A 23,650-nucleotide genomic window follows, 5' to 3' on the forward strand; every position below is an offset into this window, starting at 1 on the left:
GGCTGGGGGGGGGTGTCTGGGTACCACGGAGAGAGAACGCAGCTCTAAGAACCAGTGGATGAAAACACATGACAGACAAACAGACACATTGGGAAAAGTTTGAACCCCACATCTAAAATCACCAAATTGTAAGCCAAGTTTAGTTCATTATTATGTATTTGATATTAAAGATTGTCATTATTCTATAAAGTAAAGACGCATACCAATCACAGAACAAGACAGGCACTGAAGCAAATATAGTTCACTTTTACTATTATAGAAGAGTCAGTGTTTGGTACATTTACAGTGAAAAACAAGTAAAGGGTGCAGGCTAATCAGTTAATACGACCAAGACAGCCTTTCATAGTCTCTTCTTGAGTTCTCAGGCATACAGTAAATTACATATTTTGGTTGAAGGTAATCGGATACAAATATGAAAACAACCTGCGACAACTTCAGTCTTTAACGCATTTCTTCAAAATGTTTTAATCATTCGGAAGACCTGTTACCTGAATAAGCTCAGACGGCAAATAGCTGGCACTGGTTTTAATTCTACTTTTTAAAAATAAATGAACATTACACTCTTCATCAATTCATTGGACCCATTGACATGTTATAATAAATTATGTACGGTAACTTATTTCACATCCCTCATTTTGATTTACAGTTAATGATAAAAATACTTAGAAGTCACTTAAATTACCTGGATATCAACGATAGATTTAAAATCATGCATTTATGTTGACAGAACTTACTGTACTATACTTTGACACCCTCCTTTTTTAATCTAGGGTTGTCTTTTTTTTTGTTATACATGCAGTAACAGAACATAATATGAATACACATGTGTTGGTGATAGGCTATAGCAGAGGAGGCAATCAGAGGGTCAAAGGCAGCAGTGATAAAAGTAAGGCTAAATTTTTACAGATTTTGTTCAGCAGTCCAAATAAAACAGATTTATTAATGCACAAACCTTTATGGCCCCACTTTACTCTGAGGGGAAACAAAGCAACTTTCATTTCCATCTAGTTCCACAATTTCACAATAAATAAGAATGCATATATATGGACAGCCAATGCACCGACTGTCAACTGATTAAAAATATGGTACACTTAATCATATTAAAGGGTAAAACAAAACATAAAATGTTCTCACCCCACTGTTTTGTGAGGCAGCGCGAGGCCTTCTGAGCATCAGTGTTCCTGTAAGATGCAAGTGTGAGCCCACGAAAAATGTTGCAGTTTTGGTAAAATTTCAAAGTCATCATAAACATCATGTCCTCTCATTACAAAATAGTAAGATGTTCAAACTGTTGATAATTGCACTAATCATTCGTCAGATGGAGCTAACAAAAAGTGGATTTCACAGTAGCCCTTCCAGCTGAAACATGAGGCACTTGGCTGTAAAGTTCGTAGCAAAGAGCAATCACCAGAGTTTCTTCTGCTAATCCTGAATGCGAGGAATGAGCACCATGCAAATATCTTTGAAATTATTTTGTCAAAAATCATGATCGACTTTCTAGTTCAGACACACAGTGAAATTAATCTAATCTGTTTATATTTAAATAACACTATAAGTTAAGTCCTCTTATAAAGTGCTGGACCAATTACCAAGAATCTGCCCGGTACTCAGAAAATGGCTTCTTTCAAAAAAAAAAAAAAACAAACAAGTGTCCTATTATGTCCAGGAAAATTATTAAATTCGATTCCTTGGAGGATTAGCAAAATAAAGCCGTGTGTAAATAAATTTCAGGAACAACAGGGAAATGTTACTCTAATTTGAGCAAATTTATGTAGAATATAATTGCCAGAAATGCAGGATTAGAGTACAGTTGTGGTTTCTTTGGCAGTACAGTCCCACTGTGCCGTTAGGGACATCGATCGGAGGTGAAAGGTTCTTGACCCCAGAGAGGTCCTCATCAGTTCCCAGGTGTGAGCTGGTGCACCCATTCGTCCAGCCTCACCTCCTGCTTTTAAGGCCATCGGTGATAAATGCATCTTTTTAAAAAAAAGAATAATAATCAAATCTTGAGTGAAAGACGGCTTAGAGAGGTCCAGCGGGGTCAGGCGGCTGGAGCCGAAGAGTCTCAATCAAAGACTGGACTGCTGGTAACGTCAGCAGGGTTCGACCTAAACCTCCTCCAACTCGATAACAGGCGTATCCCAGCATTCCCATCAAGACGCCCTTCACAACAGTGCGTAGCATCCAGCTGAGTTGTGAGGGCGGTGCGACACTGAAGGAGAGAGATAAAGCAGAAACAAAAATATTCGTTTCATCCCGCGACTACTTTTTTTTTTTTTTTTAGTATTCAGTTACCGGGTAGAAAACCTACGTCATAATTTCTTGAACGTTGAGCTCCATATCCCAGTTTCGTTCAATGCCAGGGACATGACCCATTCCTACAACTCCAACAACCACAGCAGGCACTTCTATTGGGAAAAAAGAAATTTCACATTTTGTTATTTATATAGCTTAAAGAAACATAGTGCCATTTTATAACACAATCAAATAATTATGTTGCCTTTAGTCGTTGTAAAAATGCTGCATATAACAAACATGACTTAAAAGAAGTTTGACTTTGCAATTTAATGACTTCAAATGTGTATCTCTTTATAAAGCTCCTGTCTATTTTACATAATCCTGCCCCTTAAAATCTCACATTTTTAACACGTGCAACAAAGATATGAACCGAGTTGAGAACTCTGAAAATTCACAAATGTGGTGTTGTCCAATCTGCTCTTTTGGAAAGAGGAGTGAGTCTAAACTCGCCATATATTCAGTTTATACAATTACATGACATGATTATTTCCCTTAATACGTTAATGATGACAGATATCTCTGTACTGGAAACTGAAGAAAAACATGCAATACACACTCTGGCCATCAGATGGCGACTCCACACAGCGTGTTGCCTGGCGGAGTTTGTGTGTGAGGTAGATATCCCTTTCAGCCACAATGGTTTGATGGAGAGCAGGAAACTCGCCGATCATCTCAGACATGGTTTGCTCCAGCAGGTCCTTCTGCTTACACTTCTCTACGTCCTCTTTACTGAAACAGCACACACAACGCTTAGATGGAGATGATGAAGTAAAAAAAAACAAAAAACAAGTGTTTTAAGTGCAAATGTAATGTTTTAGAGGTATTCTACAGTGGATAAACTTTGTGAAAATGACTTGAAGCAAAAAAAAAGAAAGAAAAACTTGTAAATGCTCATTAAAAGGTTTTACAGTTTGCTTCTTTGAGACAAACTTTTATTTTTTTATGTTTTGCACAAACTTGTTTTGTCTCAAAACATTTTAATTGGGAGACCAAAACATGCCTCAGCCAAATTATTAAACACATGCTTTTAAATATTACTTAATTTTATCCTCCCAGGAGAGGCTAACCTAACTATCAGAAGCTTAACATTAGAAACAAAATCAGCTTAAATTGGCACTTTGAATAATGAGCTTTCAATCCAATACACCATACATGGGTTTTTCAAAACACTAGCAGATTTACTGGAAGTTCTCATCGTACAAACAGATATCAAAGATTCTTAAATGTTCACTACAATCTTTCTAATTAATAACAGATTGTGTGATTTGCACCAAATTCAGCAGGTGTCATAATTTAATGTTCCCTCAACGTTTAGCTTTTGCCCACTACATCCATTGCCATCAGCATGACTAGTGAGACATCAACATCGAAGTAAGGATAGAGGAGTTTTTGTTCACTTTTTAATCTGGATCTTGAGATCTGGATCTCAGTTGGTTAAATAAAGGAAATTAAGCTGCAGTTTATGCAATTTTCAACCAAGCATCCAATTTCATCGTAGTAAAAAAAAAAAAAAAGGTTCATTGGGGGAGTTTGTACCTGATTGGATCTGACAAAAAGCAAAGACCCCAGGCCAGACGGGCCTTCTGCCATAAACTGAGAGCAGCTATGGTCCTCTTTAAGGTCACTGGGATTGGCCTGTCCCCAAGGTGAAATTTACAGAATGGGACTCGTCCCGCCTGTGAGGAAAGAAATACTTTCAGAATATCAAAATACATCAAGAGTACATAATTAAACCAACTAGTCCTCCGTTTCCAACAGCCCTATTATGAAGCTTGTTTAAGGTAACGGCTCTGTGTGAGACAAGGAGGAGGAAATGCAGTTCTAGATGACACACCTCCAAGTCAGAAATGACAAAATTCTGTTTGGCATAAGATTTGGCACAACATTAATTTGCGCAACACAAGTTTCTGAGTGACTTACCTCAATATAAGCCTCTCGAAATTCTCCTCCAGGTGCCATTCCTAGCTGCTCCGTGATGTGAGCAGAAACTTTGAGCAGGAGAATCTGCATCAGGCCAGACATGAGCCCATTCTGAGAGACAGAGACAAAGAGTAAATATTTCAACTGCAATACCTTTCGTAACACAAAAAACTGGCTGGTGAACTGAAGTGCAGCCAGAAGTTGTGGTTTGACAAATCGTATCCCGACTCTCTTGCGCAGCTGAGGTTCTCGTTTGAATAAATACTTCTGGGAATCCGGGTGTTATTCCAGACAGCAATCTCAAATTGGGCAAACAGGTAAGTACAGTCATTACCTCAAGCCTTTTTTCTCAAAACTATGACTCATTGCTGAAGAAAAGTCATAGCTCTCTTTTAAAAAGGACCCCGAGAAGGTTGTCCATGCTTTCATTACTTCTTCTCTGCAGTTGTTTATATGTTGGGCTAGACCACTCATCTCTGCAGCCAGTGCAAATAGTTCAAAACACCGCAGCTCATCTTTTAACCAGCACAAAGAAGCATGAAGATATAACTCCAGTCTTAAAATGTCATCATTAGCTTCCTTTTTGTCTTAGAATTTATTTTTTTATTTAATTGCTCACGTTAAAGTTTTAAATAGTATAATATTTAATTGGACGGATAAACAGACAGATACTATTATTTTGTCGCAGGAGCATAACATCATAAATCATAATTCATCAATTTAAAACACTACATACAGTTATATCCACACAGCAGGTCTTGATGCTCAGTTCAATTTAGTTTTTTCTTTTGCGTGGCAGTTAGTTCATTCTACTAATTCAATGTGACCCCAATGAGACTAATATTGCCCCACAGCAGTGTGCCATTTAATATCTGAAGTAACATCAGATGCCGCCATCTATGGATTTTAAAGTTATTGAGCGATGGGATCTGACAGTATTGCCACGAAATCACAAGAATGGAAGCTAGTAAAAAAAAAAAGTGCATCTAATATTGTGTGAAGCATTTGATTGCAACTTCTGTTTGGATGTGTGATCTGAAACAGGAGCGGTGGGATGTGATGCGCTTCACTGACAGACTTATTTTATAACAATAATTTCTCCCCAGTGTTTACGTCCAGATTGACCTCATCTGGCTTCTTCTGGTGCAGAATTATGACGTAAAAACCAGATAAAATGCGACGTGACCGTTCTGGCTGCAGGCGCTTTGAAAACTATGAAACTAAATGTACCCGATTCAGTTCCACATATGGAAGTGGCACATATAGGAATTTTTTTGGGAGGTGCCGGGGGGTTTGAGAAGATCAGAATTAGACCATTCAGACTGCCGTGAAAAAGTCAGATATGGGTTGCATATGGAAAATAAATAAATAAAAATTCTGATTTGTGTGAATGTAGCTCTAAATAGAGGCTTGTGACAAAAACCATTTTAAACAAACTCCATACACCTAAATAGCATATTTGCGTGGTAGAGTGTTCCAAAGTCCAAGACTTGAGAAGTGATTATTATAAACCCACTCCATCTAATCTGATGGAACATGACCTATTTTACAAAGAAAAATGGTTCTAGATGCGCAGAGCTAGCAAAAACATACCTCAGATTGGTGAAAGGTGGTCGTGCAATGTATTGGATCAGGGCAGATGCCCACATTATGCATATCAGACTTTTTAGATGTTTATTCGTAAAAACGTTTTAGAAACATGCATCGTTTTCCATTCACTTAACAATTATTCACTGCTTTTTGTTTACCGCATTTGTTTATTTAATTCTCCATTAATAATAGCTCAATGCAGCAATCATTTTTATAGGAATACCACAAAACCACCATTTCTCCTGTGTTCTGATTCTACTGCAAACTTGCTATACAAGTTTGTAGTATTTATACCGCCACCACTTTCTCAGATCAGATTTTAATCAGATCTTTCTGAAAGCCTAACCTGCTTGATGGCTTGCTGAACCTTCTCCAGGTTGATGTCTTTGGCTTCCCTCAGCAGCGTGTTCTCATCCATGCGTAACATTGACACCCTGTACTGGCAAAGCTCCACCACCACCACGTCTGGTTGCACAGCGCGGATTGTCTGGACGAGGGGCAGAAAAGGCGTTGAGTGGGATAGATAAGATACTGGGTGCACAATAACATCAAAATGTAAGAAAGACAAGTGGAAAACACCACACCAATAAGTAAAATGAACGAAGAAAGTTTCAGGGATGAGGAATGAAGACCAGATGACACTTGACTAAATGAGCTCACCAACCCAATTGTCAGTGACACCCAGAGGAAAGTCATTATCACTTAGCCTGTTAATTACGCACATTATTTCACTGTCATTTTGCAGAGTACCACATTTTTAAGACGGTGTGAGTAACTTTACAATCTGCCAAGTCTACATTCCTCGTCTTTGCCTGTTCAGCTTACCGTCGACACATCATTTTTGCTGTCCTCGCTGAAATGGGCAGTGCCCACCAAGTACAGGACGCTCCCATCAGGAGCAGTGAGGCGGGTCACCGTCTCTGGAAGCTCAGGGGAGTCCTGGCGGAGCTTGGCTCGGAACTGCCACAGCATCTCCAACGTCTCACCGTCCGCTGAACACAGACAGCAGAGGTGGTTAATGAAGCCAGAATTAAAATACTAAAACTGTTATGTTAAAATCTAACATCAAAACCACTCCTACCAACACCTTTACTTTAGACATTCAGTAGGTAAGATGGAGTTCTGACCTAATACAGTACTGAATGAACATACTTCTCCGAAACCTGGCAATTTTGTTTAAAATATACCTCTTTAATTCATTGTATGTAATATTCTACTTTTCCCCAGACACAAAGTTTTGAATTTTCATTGTCTGTAATCATCAAAATTATAAACAGAGGCTTGGAATATTTCACTCTATGTGTAACGAATCTATATAACATACAGGTTTCAGGTTTTGAAATGAGTGACAAAAATATAAAACTTTTTAAGATAGTCACGTAATTTTAGAAGTACCTATTGCTAGGTTGCAGACACGTGACCCGGATGACACGCGAAATTCAGATGGAGGTCCGGAAGTGGACATCTCTGCTTTCAAAATGGATCACAAGGAGTACGCTAATGCCCAAAATAGGCTGAGGCAGACGTCTATGTGCTTGGATCTCCTGGTAAGTAATTTATTTAGGTTCTGTAAACCCAAATTCATGCTGGAATTGTATGTTAATGTTGAGCCAGACATGAATCATGTGGGGGAGAATAGTCACAGCTCACTGTAACTGCATGGCTGGGTAGGTTATTTAGCTGTTGTTTTTTTTTAGCATAAAAGTCCCGCTGAATAAATATTATATTTTCTGTCCGTGACTCGGCACTGAATTAGCTGCTAACGACATTACTCTAGAGACTACCAAGCTAGGGCGTAAAAATAATATATCTTACCTTACACGTGAATGGTTGTCCTTCTAAGTAACTGTTAAATAAAATATCTGGAAATACGATTCAAACGATGCGTTGCAAACTCTGGCATTGTTAGTTTCCGCACCTTCTGCTTTTAGCGGTAGATTGTTGATCCACTTTTCCCCTCTTTTTCAGTAAGTTTTTAAAATTAACTCCCTTGTGACCAACTACTTTCGAAACACGAAAATAACGTTGATCTTTCTCTCCATTAGAACAGTTGGAACAACCGTACAGGACACATACTCATCTGAAACCCAGCAATATTGCTCAAGATTACTTTTTTTTTTTTAAAGTAACATTATGTAACAGACCAAAAGTATTTGTTGTAATAAACCGAGAAACTGATACAGGCGACTTTAAAACTTTTGAATAAAATGTTGCCTAACAAAGCGTTATTCAGCAGACAATCAAGATCATTTGCCAGTGCACGGGTGAATTGTGAACATATTTTTTTGTTTCAATTTGACAATGATATAAAAACAAAAAAGCGTACCCATTCCTGGTGCTATACAAGGTGGTGTGTCTCCTGAAGCATCCTGTGAGACAACCAAACAGGAAAACATCATCAATGTCTGATGGCTTGTTCAGCTCTGCTCGAGATTAAGAGGTAACTCCTGTCTGAGGCTAGCGGATCATTAAAGACTAGACAACATTTTCCAACTAAACATTAACTAATGGTACATCACCGTGAAACTTAACAGTGTCACTCAATCCGTCTTCACACAAGATTTTTTTTTTTTTTGTTTGTCTTGTTTTCCTCACCTCTGATTTGTTGTCTTTGTCCATGATTGGAGAAAACGAAAACTGCGTGCGACATGGAGAATAAGAGGAGTGAAACTGTGAACAGTGAGGCGTTCACTGACAGACACGCACTGACTGCTGACGTTGCTTTGTGTGTACGTAACACAACAACTACCGGCTTGGCTAAAGGTGGCTAACAGTTACAACGCAGAAAATGTGCTGTGAAAAGTGGTGACTGTCACTAAAAGAATAAATCAAACAAATAGGGAGATCTCCCAAAGATGTCATCGCTATGAAAATGAAGAGACATCTATGAGAAAGTAACCCATCAAAAAGACTTTTTCTAATGTTTTTTTTTATAAATACATTTTGCTGTACCGAATGTAAACACTTTCCTTACAAAAAAAAACTTCACGGTTTTGCTAGCTTCCTGCAAATAAGGCTAACTCGGGCTAACATAAGCTAGCTAATTCGACAAAAAAAATTGGTAATGTATGTATTTTAAACCAAAAATAAATTTACAATATAACCAGTTACTGTGTCATATCGGACATCAAAAACCCACCAAAAATGTTGCAGAACAAAATGTTACTTACAAAGCCAGCGCGTCTGTCCCACTGCTGTTTGCTAGTGTAACAGAGCAACACTCGGTTGGTTAATACTGACAGCCGCGGTGCATTCTGGTACATGTAGGCACATGCCACAACACCTAGTTTTTTTTTTTTTTTTTTAGAAAGAAAATGTTTTATTTGTGTTTTCACTAAGACATTTCACAAGGTACAGTCAAATTCTGGACTCTGCAAGTCCAGTAGCTTTTCACACAGTCAGAGGTTTCTCTCTTCGTCAGCTGTAGGCTAATGTGAAATTCAACACAGAACATGAGTTTTAAGCAGAGTCATTAACTCACTAGTGCTTCTAGTCGTAAAGTGCTTGTGGATGCATTTAGTGTGCTTGAGTATTATCACGAGGCAGCCTTAGGAGTATGATGTTGAGCTGAAGTGGAAAGTTGTAAGCCACAGTGTGTCTCTTCAATGCCCCAAGAAAATGAGTGAGTTTCGCATGTATAGATGAATACATGAGGCCCTTTACGCTGGATAGTGACATCTTCTGCAACAATGTCATGCTGATGTGTCAATAAGTATTACAGTTCCTTTATTGAAGTTCCTGTTATCATATGTGCAAAAAAGTTTGAGAGTAGCACATGTGACACTTTTTTTTGTGGAAAAAGGGCGTTCATATGTGCGTATGCTTGCTATTTTTCTACAAGTATTATAAATATATATTCTAACTACTTGTGATTTAATTTACAGAAAGAATTTTGGATTGTATCAGAGCATCAGACAGCATAAAAGCTTACTCATTCTTGCAACAAACCGTTCAAAAAGGAATAGTTGAACGTGTTGCGGATCACTTTGTTTACATTGCATCACACCACCTCAACAAGTTCAGCTTCATTTATCAAACTGAGCTGATTCCTGTTTTTAATAGGCCACCAGCTTTTCCCCTCTTAGTTTATTAACAACACACAGTGCCTCACGAAAGTATTCATATTTTTTATCTTTATTTATTTATTTTTTTTTTTACAATTTTATCTAGTTAGAATCACAAACTCCAATGGGTTTATTGGGATTTTATGTGACTGACCAACACAAAGTCATGTGGAATTTTCCAATGAAATTGAAAAAGTCTACGTGTTTCACCATTTTTTATTTATTTATTTTTATCACGGAAATCAAAGTGTGGCCTTTTTAAACCAAGAAATGCACCAGACACAGGAGAGGACAGGAAGGTGGTGGGGATAAAAAGAAGGGCTAGGTTAAATAATATACTTTACAAACTTACAACCAGGCACTTTTTAATCCATAATCTGAGAATGAAAAAAAGTATGGTGCATTTGAAAGTCTGACAGGATGAGTAAGCATTAATTGGGCAGACATTAATCAGTGAAGGGGCGAAAAGGCACATAGTTGCTCTGAAAGAGCTGCAGATATTTACCGCTCGGGCGGGAGAATCTGTCAGTAGGTCAGCTGTAAATCCTGCACAAACCTGGTTGATGGGAAAGTGAATTTTGCTCAATAAAAGTTAATACAAGTCGACAACTTGTCAAAGGCTGCAAAAATTTGAGACTGGGACAGATGTTAACCTTACAGCAGGAAAACAAGAAACATACAGCTACCGTTTTAGCATATTGCTTCAAATCAAATCATATTCCTAAGTTACATTGATGAGGATCAAAGTCCTGACCTACAGTAACTTCAGTTGAGAAATGGTGGCAAGTCTTGAAAATTGATGTCTTCAGGTGGTCTGTCCAATTTCACTCAATTTGAGCTATTTAGCAAAGAATAATGGGCAAAAATGTAAAAATCTCTCGATGGTCAAAGTAATAGCTAAAAAAAATGACTGCAGCGAAAGGTGGTTCTATAAAGTATTGACTTCAGAGTCTGAATACCAATTCATGAAACACTTTTTATGTTAGATTAGAAAAGTATTGAAATCAGGTATCCTTCTCCTTCTACTTCTGTGCATTTCTTTGCATTCCGCATTCTATTCTCCAACAAAAATCGCAATGAAGCGAGTAAAATTTGCAAAAACGTTTAAAGGGTATGAATACTTTTGCAAGGCACTATACCTCTATCATTACCCTTTACCGTCTCACAATCATATAACAAGTCATCTTGCTGTTATAAACGATGTGCACATACAGTGAAGTGTCAATGGCAATGTTGAAATGAAAATGATAAGCCATGGAACTATTTTAGATTTGAAACACCCAACATATACCAACACATTTTGTGAAGTATAATGCTCAAAGCGCATACATTATTGCCACATATATATTGTGATCGTTTGCATATTAAGTGTGAAGTTCTCGACAGCTGTATTGCGTGAGCTACATTTCTACTTGGCTAGAGGGATAAAGGGACAAAGTGTTAATATGTTTTAAATACATACTGTTTTTGTTTTAAGCTGTAATGCAGTCTTTCTAGGTAATGTGGATTTGTAAGGTGTCTCTCATTTTTCATATTAAAAAGCTTGTTAATTTTTCGTTCACCTTGCACCTTTGTTTTTTTTTTTTAGCATAGCTGTTTTACCCTGCTCTTTAGCACCCTGTTGAATAATATATCACTGCTGGTTTCATTGGTGGGTGATCAGCTGAACACAGTCATCCTGAGGCATGAAGGCGACATCATTTCCTATGACAAATACACAAGTGTTATCATCATTTCTCCCTCTTTTTCCTACAACCACACTTTGTGCTATCATCCCGCTGTTGAATTTCATCCCGTCAGTCGACACAATCCACCAATCACAGAAGTTGCTATGAGGAGAAAAGGACGATTTTTGGAAAAGGAGAGTGTAGCGATCGTGATCGTATGCTTAGAAATCGGATACATTTTTTTTTTCAACATTCTCCAGCCGCAATGAGCTCCCCAGGTCTTTCTTCCAGCCTGCCTCTTCTGTTTTCTGCATCCTCTTCTTCTTCAAAAAGAGTGTGATGAATGCTCAGGAGCTGGTGCGTGGGGGCTTTGGTCAGCAGTGGTGGCCCAGGGTTCTCCATTGGGGGCAGAAGATCTATTTGTGCAGGGGAGGACTTGGGACTAAGCGCATCCTCGCTAGAGGGAGGGTTTGGGCTCACGCCATTCACATATGTGATGGAGGCCAGAGTTGCTGTGGGAAAGGCAGCAGTGGTCGATACTGGGGAGCTAACCTTGGTTTCTGAAAAGACATGCGGCATACATCGAGTAGCAGATTCAAAAAGGTTGTAAGAAAAGGCTCTGTGATAAGAATGAATTTCAAACTGTAGTAAAGCCCACCTGTCAGTGCACAAGACACATGGACAATAGTGTGAGTGCCTTCAAGGTAAACTGCGTCCAGATTGTGCTCTGGTGGTAGCGGTTCAACCACTGAGGCCTCCACCTTGGGCTTGCGATTCGTCAGCATGTATGGATGGACGTCCAGGGAGAAGTTTCGTGCGTGCTTTTTCTCCATCCCACTGATGTCTGCAAATGAGAAAACAAGCTCTCTGACTTAAAAAGAAACCTAATGTGAGTGTTTGAAAGCTAGGTGTACAGTGGAGCGTTAGAAAAATAGTTTTGTTTCAGCACCATTATTCTCAAAAGCATTTTGTCTTTGTTTTTGTTTTTTTTCTTTGTTTGTTTGTTTTGGGGGGTGTGAAGGGAGTTTTGCCGTTTTTTGATCAAGGGTGTCTTAAAAAGACCTGAGCTCAAATGTGTTTGTATCTAAATAGATGGAAACACATGTACACAAACTTATGAACAAATGAATAGGAGTAGCATGGACTTAGTCTGTTTAAATATGCAAACACCTGCAACATTTTAAACAATTCAGTCATTTTAATCAGTACATAGTAAATGGCTTTAGGTTTTAAGCATATAGAAACTTATGTAGCAGCTGACATATCAATCGTCTTATATGTATATCGTGTTCTTCTGTTTTTCCTGTTGAAGAGAATAAGGACACTGTGTTTCATAATATTTATGCTCAATTAAAATAGAAAGTGTATTAAAATTTCATAAACTAGCCAACTTAAAAATTTGAAGTAGAACTAAAACTTTAAACATTTTCACCCTTCTGTGGGATATTATGCTAGAGCAGGAAAAGAATAACCTAAAGGTACTGAGGTACCTTTACTGAGGTAAAGGTACGTACTTTTTACGTACCTTTACTGAGGATACTGAGAGCCATACGTCTACACTTACCATGCCATGCACACAGATATTGCAGTATACCTTTAGCTGCAGGATGTTGGGTGCCTTTACTGTCCAGCAGTGGTGCTATGAGGCTGTCTGCCATGGTTTTGCGTCTCAGTGGTTTGGGCTTTTCAGGCTTGGTGTTGTTTTCCAAGCGGGTCAAAGTGTGTGGTTCCTTCGTGACAAACATTTAAGTATTTGGTTATTTTTCGGGGGTTAAACATTTACATTTCAAGAACCAAAAACGGCAGCATTTTAGCCCCTCACATGCAGTTCTATATGTGAGGGCATTCAAAGTATTGAGTACTGATAACACTTTGATCTGTCCTCCTTTGCAATGTAGTTATATTTTTACCTCTGCACTGGTGGTTTTCAACATAGTTGCATTACAGTTCTGCTGGAATTATTCTGTTGCGACATTTACTGAATGCTCAAATGAAAGGAAAAATTGTGGTTGTTTGTGAAAGACGCTGCCTTACTTTGAACGGCTGAGGAAGAGGGTTTGAGCTCGGTATCCATTTAATCTTCTTCCGGGGCCGTTTGATGACCAGTGGCTCCATGGCCATGTCCCCCACTCTGAGATCCGAAGGATCCATGTTGGGATCAATGGTCTGTATCCCAGACTCCCTCACAGTGGGTGTAGCATCGTGGTTGGACTGTGCAAGTGCAGCCAACAGCTGCCTGACAACGTTGTCGTACATTAGATCGCTCTCGTTGGTGATGAAATCCAGTCGGTTCAGCGACTTGATGTGATCCCTGTTCTCATTGCAGAACATGGCCAGAATGTTGATGTCACAGAACGGAGACTTCTGCCACCGTCGCTTCGTTTTGATTCCGACTTTATTCAGCTTGTCGAACACAAAGTTAGACTTGCGCACCACAAACAGATGCAGCAAATTAAGTAGGATGATGAAGTTCATGGTACACAGAAGGGCTAAGTCCACCACGGCCATGATGCGTTGCAGCTGCACAGCGGGGAGCTTGCAGTTGACTCTCAGCTTTAGCTCTGGGTAGCTGCTGGTATCCGGAGGCTCGCCGAGCGCACAGGTGAACTCATTCTGCCTTTGGCGGGCATAGTACGCGCTCAGGTAGGAAATGGGGATAGAGCTGAGGCACATGATGGCCAGATGGCGAGCCAGGTAAATCTTAGCTAAAAAGTTACTTTGGCCTCGTCTTTCCAAATATTTCTCAAAAAGATTTTGCTCAGGGCTCTTCTCCTTCTCTGCATTTTCTATAATCTCCCTCCTTTCACGCTCAGTTATGCCGGGTCCTTTGGACTGAATCTGCTTCTCGATCTTTGGGGCTCTGCCCTCGGCGGCTCGGTGGTAGCAGTTATCGATCTCTTGAAGCAGGAAATTGAGCTCTGAGGTGAGTCGTGTAGAGGCAAGGAACTCCCAACCCAAAGCAGGAATGTACATAATCCCCGCAAAGGCCAGCAGGGCGTAGGGCAGGAACTTATGTTCGAACAGCGAGGGCCAAAGATGAGGCTGCACATTAGGAATAGCGTCACGAAGCTCTGTCCAGCAGTAGCCTCTTGCGTAAAGTGCCTGGTCTCGGGTAAAGTTGTGCGGTGTGTAACAGTATATGGACTCCTCTGAAAAGGTCACAGAAAAAAAAAAAAAAAAAACGTGGGTCAAATATTTGTTTTAGTACTGCTAAATTATTTTTATTTAAATGTATGAACTGAAATAGAGTAGCTTCAATGTCAGTCTGCATTAAAACTTGTGTCATACCAAAATACATGTCATATATATTTCCTCTTCAGCTATGCTTACATTTTTTTTATTTAAAAAACTGAACATTTCATCCTTCCTTCGTCTTGTTGAAACTGAGCATTTTTGTGACATTCATTTGTTTCTTACTGTATCTTTCACCAAAGTCATTCTTCTTTGTGACATAAGAACATTCTGTCAATTTCAAATAGAGGAACAAAGAAGTGTGGTTCCTGTCAAACCTTATCTCTCTGCTGCGTTTACCATATGGTGCAACTTAAAGTTTCACCCAATTTCTGTTTGACTTTGGAACTTGGTAGTGACATTAAACATTATTGAAACGTCAATAGCTTTTTTAACAAGGAAAATATAATCATTTTCTAAAAATGATTAAAAATTGATAAATTGATAATAAAAAAAATTGATAATAAAATGTAATTTTATACACCATCGTTTATTCTATTATATTGTTATAATTGTAACGTAGAATTGTACCAGGCATGCCGCCGGTCTTTGTGCTGAATTGTTTAAGAAATGTTTTACTGTTTGAACTCCCACATTGTGTCGCTGCACCAATTAAAATCCCAGCTGGTTAAACACTGTAGCTGAACGCCTGACTCAGCAACAAGCCAGCATTTCCATCAGCCATAGGTTTCAATCTGCATTTCAGCTAAACTACTTCCTCACTCTCTTTCCCATATTTCTGCAATTCCGCAACTATAGCTTTGTTTTTTTGTTTGTTTTCCCTTTGTCACAGAAACAAAAATGGCAATCCCCTGAAAAGTATTAAACTCTCTGGAATTTTTATTTATTTATTTTTTTTAGATCTTCCCAGACCTCATGTTACATTACTGTTTAATGTATTTAAGGAGGATCTGATGTCTTAGATCAACACAAAATAGTGCATAATTGGTAAGAAAATATGTATTCAGATCCCTTACTTTGATATCTGTATATTAAATCCAGAGATGATTACCCAGTTAGTAAATAGAGTAATTATTTACTAAATCCATCCATCCAATTTCTTACATGCTTATCCCTAGTGTGGTTGCGAGAGGATCTGGTCCCTATCTCCAACGGTCTTATTTACTAAATATTGTTAGTAAATAATATTTGATATTTACTTTATTAGTAAGTAGAGTATTTCTGTATGTAATTTAAGGAACATAGAGAACAAGCAGAATCCATAAATCCAATAAACACAGTAGATAGATCAGTCAAAAACTGTAGAGTAGTTCAAAACAGGGTTATGGGTTAAAAAAAACAGTATCACATTTGAACATTTGTTGCCGTATTTTCTGATCTGAGGTTAAAAAAAATCGGAAAGACATGGTACAACTGCAAACCTACCAAGAAATGACAGTCCATCTAAAATGACAGGCTGGGAAGGGAGGTCATTAATCAGCGAGGCAACCAAGAGGCCTTTGGTTACTAGGGGGGAGCTGAACAGAGTCGCTAAAAGAAAGCAGCTGTTGAAAGAAGGCCATGCAGTCATATCTGCAGTTTGCTAAAAGCAATGTAGAGGAAAAGAAAACATGAGGGTAAAGGTGGTCTGATGAAAGCAGACAGCTTTTCTTTATAGCCAAAATGCCATGTGTTGTGGAAAGCTTAATATTGCACGTTGCCCTGAAAACAACATCCCTCTGGTAGAAGATGATGTGGGAAGAATCATGCTGTGTCATGTTTGAGTGTTGGTAAAACATCCAATTGGCAGAATAATTTAGGTAAAAATGAACAATGAAAAATTAGGAGATTAAATACTGAGGCAAAGGTGGAGAAGGACAAATAAACCAGATTAGCTACTCAGAGGAGATGTGGAAGATAGAAGGAGATGAATAGAAGGCAATACTGGAAGAAACCTTCTTTCACGCTTCACAAAGCTTGCAAATGTGCTAGATATTTGCCTAAAGCAACAATTTTCACTATATGTCCAGAGCTAAGATGCTATTTATTGAGCCTAAACTTAAACAGGAATGGCCAAAACATTTAGTTGCAATGTTAAAGGCTGGTGGTGACATTCCAGAAACATCTGTAATCCAAAGTTTCCTTATCATCATAATGTTTGTTCAGTGTTTGTTCAATATGTTCTCCCACAAAACCCAGAGACCCTCACAGAACTGCTATATTTATACTACGATTAAATTACATACAGATGGGTTATGAAGAGTTGGCTTCTTAAGGCATTTGGTTGCACTGGATTTTATTGTGGGGTGTCATTGTAAAGGGGACTATTACATATAATGACCACACTTTCAGATTTTCTTTTTTTTTTTTTTTTTTTGAAAAATGTATATGTTTTTCTCCTTCTTCTATGCACTAGTTTTGATCTGCCACATAAAATCTGATTAAAAAGTATTGAAGTTTGTTGTTGAAAATCACCTATGAGTGCTTTGCAAGGCACACAGGTTTGCTTGAAACCATTTGTACGTTAATCATACTTCTTTGTTGTTGCTTTAGTGCCAAGCGCCCCTGTAGTGGCCCGAGCCACCCACCTGCAAAGTTTCTTGTGAAGACAAGGGTGACCAGCAGGATGGGGATGATGACCGTCCCTATGGTGACGACCCGATCAAAGGGCAGCTCCAGTTTGAGCTGCACCATGAGGCCAGCCAGTGCCCCACCCTTCTCATCCTGAGAGGAGCCCGGCAGGATGAGCTCCTTCAGCTTCTCGCCCGCGAGCAGCGCTGTGGCCATGTCTAAGTTTTGATCGAGGATGTTCTGCATGCGGAAACGGAAGGCTGCGCTCTACAGCTCCCCTCAGCGAGCGAGGCGAGACGAGATGCTCCCTCTTGCGGTTAGGTACTTGCCAAGACGCTGTGAAGCAAACACGCACACAAAAATGTGTGGCCGCTGTAAGCCGTGGTCAACATATGTGAGAAAGTGGTGATTCGTGATGTTTGCTCAACTTTTACAAAAGAGGAGACATGAGGGTCAGAAGCACATCTCTCAGTCAATGTGTCCCTCGTGCATCCCTTTGTTTTGTCCCGTCCCCACAGAGTCTGGCTGCAGTCCACAAGCTCTGTATGTGGCAGCTTGAGGAATGACCTGAGTTTAGGAGGAGCTCTTGTGCTCCACAGGGAGAGTAATTGTAGGCTGAAGAGTGGTTATGTGAGCATTGGAAGGAAGAAGCTTTCCCAATCCGATCCTGGAAAACAAATAAGAAGTTAGGAGTTGCAAAATAGGAGCTATTATAGAGTACACAGAGACAACATGTACAGTAACTGTGTATCTTTAATGTTTCTCTTTCATTTGTGGCTAATCATGTGGGAAAATGTTATCTTTCATATTCTGATATAGACATGTATGTGGCTGAAGACAGGAAACTTCAATTCAGTTTCCATAAACGGTACCCTGTAAAAGTATGTCTGCTCCTTGAATGGTCTTATATTTAGCCACAAATGTCTAAAATAGTATTTCATTGGGATTTTATGAACACAAAGAAGGGCATAATGGTAATGCGGGAAAAACACAATATTTAGCAATGTTTTATTTAAAAGTCCATAAGTTCAGTGTTTGTTTTCAGACTGAAATTGTTGCCCTACAAAAATTGGATTGAGGGTATTTGAGAACATCAATTTTTAAGTCAATGTAGGTTTTTTTATTGGTTTTGGTCACACGCAGTAATATGTTTTCTGCTAAACTTCTATATGTTTGCTTTTGATTTGTGTTAAAGGCCATTACCCTGCTGGAAGGTGAGCCGTGCCTCTGTTTTTTTTGCAGTCTAGCAGGTTCTGTTCAAGGATTGACCTGCATTTATCTACATCAATATTCACATCAACTTTGAGCTTGCAGCTTTCCTGTCTGTCATGAATTGGGATGACAGAGAGTGAGTTTCCCATTTTAAAAAAATGACATCCATTTTTAAAAAGTTAACTTTCAGTCTAATCTGACCAGCGCAATCTGCAGATAGGACTTACAATGAATTTCTTTTTGCTACTTTTCATGAAGAGCACATTTAAAGAGTCATAACTAATGTTTGTCCTGTTGACAGATTCTCCAACCTGAGCTGTGCATCTACTCAGCTTCCCTTCAGAGTTACAACCTCCTTTGTTGCTTTTTTGGAATAATACAATCTCAAAATGTGGGAAAAAAGCACTTTTTCAAGGCACTGCTATTGTATATTGCTGTCCTATTTTAGCAACAATGTACAAAGAATCAGTTTCAGGAAACTTGAAACTGACTCACACAAATACGTTTTTTTTTTTTTTTCTTAAATATGATGTCAACATTTTTTCTACCTCTACATGAGGAGCACAGAATAGATCCCTGTGGAAAAGAACAGAAAACTTTAAGTGATCCCGGACACGTAGTGCTATCCAATGTTCTCTAGCTTTCATGTGCATTCATAAAAGTTTGAATTTATGCTTATCCAGCAACATAATTTTGCAGAGGCATCACCGTCTGCAGCGGGCTTCTTGAACACGAAGGTTATGGGAAGGTCCTCGGTGTGAATGCATCATCCATTTACCATCAACTAATCTCATCCTCCCATGCCATCTCTTCCTCTTTTGCTAAAAAAAAAAAAGAAAACATATTTCCATCTCTCCTCCTCTCACTCTTGTTAAATCCTTCAAAAGCCTATCCCTTGCATATCAACACTAGAACGTAGTATTTAACATCTTACAAAGAGAAATCTTGAGTTGCAGCTTCAGTCGTCCAAAAAGCAATTAGTGTGCTCCAGACAGCTTTAAAAGTGAACATGACTATTGGAATCATGACCAAAAGAATCCTTAGAAGCATTATGAAGGACCGCTATTCAGTGTTCATGCTGACATGGGGTAATAACTGATCCTCAAGTAGAGAACAAGATGTCCCTTTTGGGATAGCAACCTTAAAATTTCACCCCGCATAAGACAACTTTAAAGGATGATCAGAAGAGAGGCAAAGTTTACATAATTTAGATTTAAAGGAGCAGGGTCACATTTTAGCAGCTGTCTGTCTGCCAGTGGCGCTGCTCCAGCCTGACACATTTGTGCCCCTCAGTTGGGCCATGCTACCGGTGTGTTTACACAGGGAATCCCACATCTTTTCCTACTACAACATCCCGCTTGGCTCGGACCAGTGCAGCTGTCTGTGAAAAGAGGCAGAGTTAGACTTCAGGACAGCAGCTCAGGGAGGGGAGCTGCTCTTATCCACCCATTCCTTCATTCATTATTAATTGGATGACGAAGGGACATGGAAGAACTTCCAGGGCGGAATGTTCTCTGACATTAAAGAAGCGCTTCTGATTGGGCTGCTTAAAGATCAGCTCAAGACCACTGAATCGGTGCCGTAACAGTTTCCACACTTTTACTTGTTAGCGCAAAAGTGCACAAAAAACGGGAGAATTTCACGTAAAGATCACCATGTCCTACTCAGCGCAGCAGGCTGGGATCCGAGCTGCTGTCTCCGAGAGCGGGGGGTCCATCGGTCCAGGGCTTCACCTCTATTGCTGAGACATTGCATTGCAGTTAATTACAGCCGCCTGTGGATGACGAGCCGCTTCAGCACCTGAGCGGCGGACAGCTCCCGGGAAACCGGAGACAAGCTGCTCAACATCAAGCATACATCGATTCGACGAGCACGCCAGGAAGCGAAAGTGCATCTTGTGCGTGAAGCTCGGAGTGTGCACGAGACGAGAGGAGACTCTCTGTGATGCTCTGCACCTGAATCCCTCTCTACCTGTCCGCACTCAGACCGGACCAAACCGCCGCATTTTTGCTGCTGTGGAGCGAACTGCTCAAATTTGCGGGGCAGCGAGGACGAGAGAAATAATCATTCAAATAATAATAACAACTCACCGAGTCCAGCTGCGTCCTCCCGGCGCGGTAAGAGTTAATCTGCAGTGCGGGCGAGAAGCTACAGCTTGTATCGGAGCTCACCGGTTTGTTCCGCCTTTTCTACCCCCCCACCTCCCTCCCTCCCTCTGGTGACTCCAGCCCTCTTCTCTTCATCTCCCCTCCCCGCCTCTGCCTTTTCCTCGGAAACAAGGGAAGAGATAACAAATTAAAGATTCTGCGGCTCTTCAGCTGTGAGTGTTTGAGGCGGAATTGCGAGCGCCTTGTGGTTTGTTGACATGGCTTGCAGGAAAGTCGGCCACACTTAATCGATATTATTAAAAAAATATATATATATATATATATATTGCTGTAAATATTAGAGATTTGCTAATGCGTTGCAAATCACGCACGTTTAAGAGCTGTATTCTGTACAACACAAGCATTTAGCGCTCCACTTGGATCATTATTGACTCTCTTCAGTGCTGTGCGGTTCAACTCCTGTTTATTCGGCCCGCAACCAAACCGCACGCCAGTGTCTTCTTTGCCTTGCTCATTGGTTTATCCAGCTTGCCTGTCATCTCAGAACGTGGGACTGACCGTTGACACATGCAAACAAGGACTGGAAAAGATGCGCGTCATTCAAATCTTATGGGTGTGGCGAACATCTTCACCCATCTTCTGCTTGTAGATGAGTCATTAACAGGTGGTTCAAGTTTCCTGTTTAGAAGAAGCGCTTTGAAATTACACGAGAAGGAGTAGTGAGGGTTGGAGTTCTGGCAAGAAGATTTCGTCACGACAGTGATAATATTTAAAAGTTTTAATGTATAAGGAGGGGTTTTACCTGTGCTTTTCCTGATGGTGCAACAAGTTCAAGGATTTCTAAAACTATCTTAACTAACTTTAAAGTTATCTTGACGAGTAGGGTTTTACTGCAGATATTCACTAGTCATCCTGTGTGGTTTTCTAACATCTTTGAACGTACAATCCCGAGCATTTTGAGTATTTTTAAAATTCTCCAGCTTCTGGAGAAGTACGTTGGGACATCTCCACATTCATTCCCAATTAAAATAGCTAAAATCAAACATCAGCATTTCTCCAACAGTGCATATCAGATGAGAAAGTCATTATGCTGCATGTGTAGATGTTTAGGGTGTGTTGAAGAAAGAGTGAACACAATGGTACTTTAAATTAGCTGTCGGGATCCTTCAGAAAGAAGATTGTAGCAGCTTATTTCTTTGCTAAGAGATTTAAAGGCGTCTTATAAGAGTTTGAAATCAGCCATTCCTGTCCAGAACAGGTGACTAATATCCAATGCCACTGGGCCCCAGTCTGGCTTTCCAAGCAGGTTCCATCTGAGCCGTCAACAAATAGTAAATGAAATCGCTCAAAACCCTAAAATCTCATCACAGGATCGACAGCAGGTTTTTTGCCGCAGTTAATATGAAAGTATGCGCCTGCCCTGTTAGAAAAAAAATAATTCTGTGGTAGGTGAAGAAAAGTTTCGCTCTCTTGAAAAAACACGGAGAGCAAACTAAAGTTTTCCAGACAAAGACCGACTTGTAGAGTAATGTTCTTTTTATGGATGAGTCTAAAATTTGACACCAGAACATAGAAGATGTTTTGCATGTTGTAAATTTTAGTTGAGCACGGGATTTTTTTCTAGGTTGGTATCCTTTCTGTGTAATGATGATAGACTCCTCTCAGTGTGGATGGAGATGCTGACGTTCAGCATGTTTTGGTTCACATACAGTTCAGATTTGGGTGGTTTCTTGTGAGTTCGTGAACACACTCACTGATTGTCCTTGATTTGAGGCTGACAGGATGGGTCTGCTGGTTAAAAACTGAACTTCTTGGTGTTCCAGCAGGATAACAATCCAAACACACTTTAAAACTAGTTGGAATTATAAAGCAGACTAACATTAAGTTTTTGGAACCCACTTGATTTTAATCTAATTTCAAATACATAAAGCCAAACAGTTTTGCTGAGCTCTTGCAATTCACAATAAAAGAATAAAAAGTGCATAGATATACCAGATGGAATCGTATCACAAGCTTCTTGTTGGCTTCAAACTAAAACTATGAAGCTTCTCTGCAACTTTCTGCAGGACAGTTAATGGTAAAATGGCAAATGACCTGTACTTGTACAACACTTTATCCAGTTCAGAGGACTCCAAAGCACTTTACACTATATTCAGTCATTCAAGAACTCACACACACATGGTGGTAAGCTACATAGCAGCTACAAGTGCCCACAGGCAGATTGACAGAAGGAAGGCTGCCACTCAGTCACTAGGTCCTGTGACCAGCAGCAGCAGGCGCAGAGGGTGAAGTGTCTCACCCAGGGACTCGATGACTGATACGGACAAAGCGAGGGTTTGAACTGGCAACGCACCGTCGCCCCACAATGTGTTGAAATGTCAGTGGTGGTGCATGGAGATCTGCGTTAACTCAAAACGTTGCACCTAATTATTGTTTTAAAAACTCATAGATGTCAAGGAATAGTAAATAAATGCACTAATTAATTCTCATCAACACTTATAAGTCTCACTCATAAATCAGATCAAATATTGCACTGGACACATGGGCAGTGGATATGTTTTATGGTGCTTTCTTACTTTTTTTTTTTTAATTTCCGCCTCAGAAAGATTTTTGGCTCGCCACTGGGATCATTTTGCTCCTGTCTCATTGTCTCTGCGTGTCAAAGTGGGGCACACCCATCAGACTGAATCTGCCAGCCCCTTCAAGCCAGTTTCTGCCGGCAAGGGAACCCGCTCCTTACCACGCATTGCTTCCAAATATAGACTCCTTCCCTCTGTCTCATCCCTCCTCCTTCCTGATACTTATGTTGCCTACAACAAGCGAGCTGCAAGATATAGTTCCCCATCAGCAAGAAACACAAATATATAAAATCAAACACATTGCTTTCTAGCAAAATTTCACAACCTAAAAAAATCAATTTCAGTTTGTAGTGTAAATGTTTGGGCCTCTTTGTGATTTAGGTCTTGAAATGAGAAATTAGCTGATTTCTATATATTTTTTCCTCATATATAACATTTCAGTAATAAATAGTTGCTTTGTGTTATTTGTA

General features: G+C 39.7%; 2 protein-coding genes across 5 annotated transcripts; both read right to left on the reverse strand.

The window, feature by feature from the left end:
• Positions 1-226: 226 nt before the first annotated feature.
• trabd (TraB domain containing) lies at positions 227-9,837 on the reverse strand. Of its 2 annotated transcripts, XM_008411635.2 has the most exons (10): positions 8,979-9,837; positions 8,404-8,445; positions 8,135-8,177; positions 6,634-6,800; positions 6,155-6,295; positions 4,219-4,329; positions 3,835-3,974; positions 2,855-3,027; positions 2,312-2,408; positions 227-2,212 (listed from the first exon to the last, which is right to left on the reverse strand). In XM_008411635.2, exons 1-10 carry the CDS (start codon positions 9,069-9,071, stop codon positions 2,023-2,025), a joined length of 1,197 nt encoding a protein of 398 aa, XP_008409857.1. In that variant the 5' UTR covers positions 9,072-9,837; the 3' UTR covers positions 227-2,022. The 2 variants fall into 2 exon arrangements, with proteins under 2 accessions (XP_008409857.1, XP_081464157.1); XM_081608031.1 differs by lacking the exon at positions 8,404-8,445.
• Positions 9,838-9,941: 104 nt separating this feature from the next.
• On the reverse strand, positions 9,942-21,629 carry panx2 (pannexin 2). Of its 3 annotated transcripts, none has more exons than XM_081608030.1 (7): positions 20,584-21,629; positions 19,272-19,314; positions 17,299-17,948; positions 13,574-14,688; positions 13,134-13,269; positions 12,198-12,383; positions 9,942-12,099 (listed from the first exon to the last, which is right to left on the reverse strand). In XM_081608030.1, the coding sequence occupies exons 3-7, from the start codon at positions 17,525-17,527 to the stop codon at positions 11,786-11,788; spliced, it is 1,980 nt and encodes a 659-aa protein (XP_081464156.1). In that variant the 5' UTR covers positions 17,528-17,948; positions 19,272-19,314; positions 20,584-21,629; the 3' UTR covers positions 9,942-11,785. The 3 variants fall into 3 exon arrangements, with proteins under 3 accessions (XP_081464156.1, XP_017160941.1, XP_008409854.1); XM_017305452.2 differs by having other exon boundaries at positions 19,202-19,314; XM_008411632.3 differs by lacking the exon at positions 19,272-19,314.
• Between the last annotated feature and the right edge of the window lie 2,021 nt (positions 21,630-23,650).

The sequence above is a fragment of the Poecilia reticulata genome, chromosome 6 (assembly GCF_904066995.2).
Source record: "Poecilia reticulata chromosome 6, P_reticulata-male-v2, whole genome shotgun sequence".
In the NCBI taxonomy this organism is placed as follows: Eukaryota; Metazoa; Chordata; class Actinopteri; order Cyprinodontiformes; family Poeciliidae; genus Poecilia; species Poecilia reticulata.

Bases quoted from the DNA above. Each gene is read 5' to 3' on its own strand.
- panx2 (XM_008411632.3), bottom strand. From the start codon at position 17,527: ATGCAGAACATCCTCGATCAAAACTTAGACATGGCCACAGCGCTGCTC. The intron at 13,270-13,573 runs GTAAGGCAGCGT...TTTGTCACGAAG, and splicing joins CTCTTCCTCAGCCGTTCAAA to GAACCACACACTTTGACCCG. The intron at 12,100-12,197 runs GTGGGCTTTACT...ATGTCTTTTCAG, and splicing joins TGTGTCTTGTGCACTGACAG to AAACCAAGGTTAGCTCCCCA.
- trabd (XM_008411635.2), bottom strand. From the start codon at position 9,071: ATGTACCAGAATGCACCGCGGCTGTCAGTATTAACCAACCGAGTGTTG. The intron at 6,296-6,633 runs GTAAGCTGAACA...CCCCTCGTCCAG, and splicing joins GCAAAAATGATGTGTCGACG to ACAATCCGCGCTGTGCAACC. The intron at 3,028-3,834 runs GTACAAACTCCC...GTGCTGTTTCAG, and splicing joins TTTTTGTCAGATCCAATCAG to TAAAGAGGACGTAGAGAAGT.